At 41.2% G+C, this 5,326-nt stretch overlaps 1 protein-coding gene across 1 annotated transcript; it reads left to right on the forward strand.

The window, feature by feature from the left end:
- Positions 1-313: 313 nt before the first annotated feature.
- Positions 314-3,819, forward strand: LOC139450470 (uncharacterized). The gene is made up of 4 exons (XM_071232178.1): positions 314-482; positions 817-882; positions 1,542-1,646; positions 3,237-3,819. Exons 2-4 carry the CDS (start codon positions 819-821, stop codon positions 3,698-3,700), a joined length of 633 nt encoding a protein of 210 aa, XP_071088279.1. The 5' UTR covers positions 314-482; positions 817-818; the 3' UTR covers positions 3,701-3,819.
- The last annotated feature ends 1,507 nt before the right edge of the window (positions 3,820-5,326 follow it).

The raw sequence follows: 5,326 nt of genomic DNA on the forward strand, positions 1-5,326 counted from the left end.
ATTGTGTATAATTACCCGAGTCAATGGATCTGTCGAACTGTATTCCCCGTTGGGTGAACAGATGCATATTTTAAACAAAGTCACTTGGCTAAGGATACGCCACATGTAGCATGTAGCGGCCCAGTCCGCACACAGGAAAACATTACGTCAGTAACTGATATCAATCTCCCCTTTGTTGCTGTATCCGATACTATAAAACTTATCAGTGAATATGCTGATGACTTATTCTACTAAATGCCCTAGCTACTATTTCAGAGGAAGAAGGCGTGCTAATGACACCCTTGATAACAAGCGGTATTTAATACAAAACAGATAAAGGCAGTTTCATTCGAAACTTTCCTTGTTCTGCACCCCGACCCAATGTGACATGGTCAGCCATATGCATAGCGTGATAATTCTAGCGCCACGTAAAGGGGATGTCTGATACGTCTTGAACCAGCTGTCCAGGTTACATTATCAGTGCGTGAGTCTGAACGACTAATGTAAGTAACGTTTTACAGTGCTCTTTCATTTATGATTAACAATGCTAAAACTACTTCGCAACAATCATTTCATGATCCGAATGTAGCGTCTGCCGTCAACGTTAAAAGATGGTACTTGTTGTTACCCACCTGGCGCTCGGCATTAAGAGGATAATGGACGGGTCGGTTCGGAGTCGGTAAATTGTGTCTGAGTGGGGTATCAATGTTAAACTGTGGGATGGTATCTCAGAGGGCTTGTGCTATAAAACCGGCCCTATTGTTATGCTAGACACGACGGTCATGTTGCTTAATTCTCGCCCTGAGGGAGATTACCTCAGTAACCTTTGTGTTACAGTGATGATGGGTGATACATTACTGGCGAGGACAGTGTTGAGTTTTCTTGAACTTTCAAGCCTACAAGGTATGTTGTAGTTGAACATATTTATAAGCTAACGCTGCAGGTTGTAAAGGGAAATAACAATGTTTAAAAAGTATACGAAAACCACGTCAATATACAATAGCGCGGAAAAGTCCCGTGAAGATCCGGGTCTTAAGAGGCAACTGGACGTGATGCTCAGACTCGCTGACTTTGTTGATGCATGTCATCGCATCCCAATGGCGTAAGTTGATGCTCATGATGTCATTCTCTGGACGGCGGTATTTACAGTGCTGCGTCACATAGATGGAATATTGCTGAGGGTGGCGTTAAAGAACAAACTGTGAACGATATGAATGCAAAGCTTCATTATGTCGGATGGAGTGTCTGCCCGGAGAGCTGGTGGTCAGTGTTTCGATGCTCTGGCCGCCGTCATACTGCAAGACGTTAAAAGATGGTACTTCTTGTTACTTTGTCTGGTGGTCGACATTAATGGGGACAAAATCAAGGACAGGTCGGCTCAGAGTCAGTATACGGTTGTATATTTATGTTAAACCGCGGCAGGGTATCTCAGTAGGCCAGCATGTAAAAATGCATAACTCCATACTAGTAAATGCAGATACACACACGCATGCATGTACGTCGCTACATCAGTGACATTTTCTTGAACTCACATCTTTATGTTTCTAACACATTGTTTTGAGGGAAACGCCTGATACACATTGTCACTGGACTTGAAGTCAGCGTCTTGGTCGTCGTCGGGGCTGTCGCAGTTTGGATGTACGTCAGACGGAGGAAGAGGATCAAAGGTAAAATATTTCACCTCGTTGACAGATATAACATAATTATAGTGAGTTACTGATAATTTACGCCACTTTTAGCAATTTTTTCTAGCAATATCACGACGGGGGAAATCAGATAACCACAAGGCAACCCCAGTGCCCCTGATACAATTATTCCAATGTGACACATTGCCTGTTTTCTGAAAGAGTAAATATAAATAAACTGACGGCCAAAAGAAACTTAAAATGAAATTGCAAAAAGATATGAGCACACGTTCAAACTAAATAAATGAAAAAACACACGGTCCAAACATGAATAATGCTCTATGCAGAAAGTGATACACGTCCAGGGCACGTTATTATTGTGTGTCCGATTGTCCTACCATTTCTACAACAGCTATCACGTTGCGTACTTTATGAGCATGACAACACTAGACACCATACAGCCCGAATCGTACATATCTTCCTTACAGCCAACAACGTCAACAGACATGTCATGAATAGAACACCTTTTTTACTTCACGCATCTATCTTTTGCAATTTTTAAACTTGTGTGATTTAAAACCATGGTAAAGTTTCTGTTGGCCGTTGGTTTACATCCTTGAACTGTTACATTTATCAATTCTGGATGAGAGAATTCAATGAATAAAACCAGGAAAATTGCAACCTGTGAAGATAAACGTTCAGCAAATATTTCCTCAACGTTGATATCGTTACAATTAGTCATGACTGTGAACATTAACATAGTTGCAATATATCGGCAAACAAGACTGTTTCCTTTTAGCCTTGTGGGAATCAGAACATGTTTTACTTGTTTACGCCAATTGTGTGAGTGGAGGGTGCTTCAGCTGGTGCAGGACATGCTCGCCCTTATGCAACACATGGTGTCATCAATGATTTACAGTGATCTGTTCATAGAACTTCCATCGCTATTTGACCCTTTGGTCCCGTGGCATCTGATTCGGTGGATGATCATGGCTGGTTTTCCTAGTTTATATATTTACAAGTGCATCAAAGGGTTATCTGTAAGTTCAATATGACCAAGAATAGCACAATACCCCAATTGGAGATGAATGTCTTTTGGACAATAATTGTTGGTGTGATGAATGTCCGTTTGCAACTTGTCAGGTTATGCATGTCCGTATGATGATTTTCTGTTTGGTGAATGTCGGTGTGACAATTGTCTTGGTGATGAATATCCGTTTGAGAATTGTCGGGGTGATAGATGCCCGTTTAATATTTGTTGTTGTGATTGTCTGTGTGATGAATACCTGATGAAAATTCGTTTGACAATTATCTGGGCATTGAATGTCCGTTTGACAATTTTCAGCTGTGTGGGGAATGTCTTTGTAACACTAGTCTGGATGAGTGAGTGAGTGAGTGAGTATGGTTTTACGCCGCTGTTAGCGATATGCCAGCAATATCACGGCGGGGGACACCAGAAATGGGTTTCACACATTGTACCCATTTCGGGAATCGAACCCGGGTCTTCCGCGTGACGAGCGAACGCTTTAACCACTAGGCCACCCGACTGCCCCTAGTCTGGATGAAGAATGTGATTATGAATATTGTTAATTAAGAATATTTTTTTCAATCTTTACCACTCATATTATTTAGAGCTACTGCACAATGACAATGGACCTACCCAGTGCCCAGGGCCACGAGATTCATGTGGGGATGTACTGTATGATGAGATTGAAGATAGAAAACCACCACTTCAGCAAACAAACAGCTGTACCGTGTCTAATGTCTACAGTACCATGACGAGAGATTCCACAGAGGAGGTGTCCTACACTGAAATGAACACCACCAACACCGACGGCGCCTCATCGGTACTCCCGAACGTCATCAGTGGCACCACACAAGAAGTCGTAAATGCTGAAAACATTGGCTACATAAACGTTACTTCCAGCGAGCCGACCACTACAGTTGACCTCATCACAGAAAACATTTACAGTAATGCACGCGAGGAGCTCGAGGACAAGGTGCCCCAAAAATTTGGTCGCACTGCACAGCCCTGGGCCTGTGGGAGAGCACAGAGCCAATACATCAACGATGCTTTTGAAGATGAGGACTTTTAACTGGGGCAAATTGTCACTGTGTATGTTCAGAGATGCAGTCTAGATTCATGCAAAATTGTCTACAATTATACTAAAAGTAAGGGATTGAGGGGCAGGAGAAGACATAAGGGGTCGCGAGTGGTTGGTGACGGGTTAGAGGTGGAATAGGGGGAAAGAGGGGGTTGGGGGTGCTTGGATGTTTTATTATACACAGAATATATACCAATTTTCAATCACTAGAAAGTAAATTCGAACAGTTTTTTCTTTCTTTTCTCAACGTCTTTGAATGTTGGATCACCAATACTAAATTGTATGTTGTACGATTATGGGAGATTTAACTCTCTTCATAAATTATCAAATGTGATTTGTCACATTTTGGCTCAAAATACTAAAAATGCGCGAGGAGTTATCCTCCCAAAAACCATCACCCTGATGACGTTAGGTATAGACCATGAGTATCTCAGATCTGAAATATGGCATTAGGCATGCATAGTTTTGACAATTAAAAAATGTTTTTGAAAGACCTTCGCCAGAGAGCAATTGATAAGACTTTTCAATAATTGGACGCCTTCATTCTTCGATAGTTCAAGATAAGACACGTGCATATCATTTGAAAGCCAATTGCATACAGAAATGCCTCTATTACATGTAAATGATAATAAAATCAGAAGTATTGTCGTAACTGCTTTCGGGTGTGAAGTGCGACCCAACTACAGTTACTGAAAGTATTGCCGTTCCTGGTCATCATGGTCAGTTAAGCCATGACTTTGCAACTCGCCTTGTCAGCACCGGCTTAGCTCCGTCAAGGAGTGATTGGTCTAACAAAGCTTTCTCCAAGTTGTCTCCATCAGCATCCATACTAGCATAATAAACAAACGCAACACAAGCTTTATACTCACATTAGTTTTACTTACTCTCAGTCCATCTATCAATACAGGGGCGGTCGGGTAGCCTAGTGATTAAAGCGTTCGTTCGTCACGCCGAAGACCCGGGTTCGATTCCCGACATGGGTACAATGTGTGAAGCCCATTTCTGGTGTCCCCCGCCGTGATATTGCTGGAATACTGCTAAAAGCGGCGTAAAACAATACTCACTCACTCACTCACTCTATCAATACACGACAGGATCAAACCGGCCAGGCTCATCACTAAATGGGGAGAACTTAGATCGATCGGGATTCAAATCGATTGCAAACCGCGCTCTCCTCTCCTAACGTTGACGGTATAATTTTAATAGTGTTCGGGCATGGCCTGTCTTTGTCACATGTCACAATACCTCAGTTTAATTTGTTAAAAGTTAGATCTGACCATGAACTTTCGAACTAAACGTTCTCTTAATATGCAATGTCCAGAATACTCTTGTTATAAATGTGAAATGTCTTTTATCTATTAATTCCTTGTAAAAGTTCTCTGTCACAAACTTTGTATATCTAATGCAACTCATCATTACAGCTATAACGGTTTAATTTATTACCAATTTCTAATGTTTTTTAGACACTATTTAACCTCATAACAGTATCATGGTTAAGATTAGACAAAATTTAACGGTAATACAATTCAGTGTCAAAAGATTTAAAAATATTTTAAGCATTCCGTGTATATACTAGTATTTTGTTTTTTGCTTATGAGAAAATGATTGTTGCCACTA

The sequence above is a fragment of the Haliotis cracherodii genome, unplaced genomic scaffold, assembly GCF_022045235.1.
Source record: "Haliotis cracherodii isolate W230 unplaced genomic scaffold, xgHalCrac1.p SCAF_8, whole genome shotgun sequence".
Classification (NCBI taxonomy): Eukaryota; Metazoa; Mollusca; class Gastropoda; order Lepetellida; family Haliotidae; genus Haliotis; species Haliotis cracherodii.

Coding starts and splice junctions, on each gene's coding strand:
- LOC139450470 (XM_071232178.1), top strand. CDS start 819: ATGATGGGTGATACATTACTGGCGAGGACAGTGTTGAGTTTTCTTGAA. Junction 883..1,541: donor TGAACTTTCAAGCCTACAAG/GTATGTTGTAGT, acceptor CATTGTTTTGAG/GGAAACGCCTGATACACATT. Junction 1,647..3,236: donor ACGGAGGAAGAGGATCAAAG/GTAAAATATTTC, acceptor CATATTATTTAG/AGCTACTGCACAATGACAAT.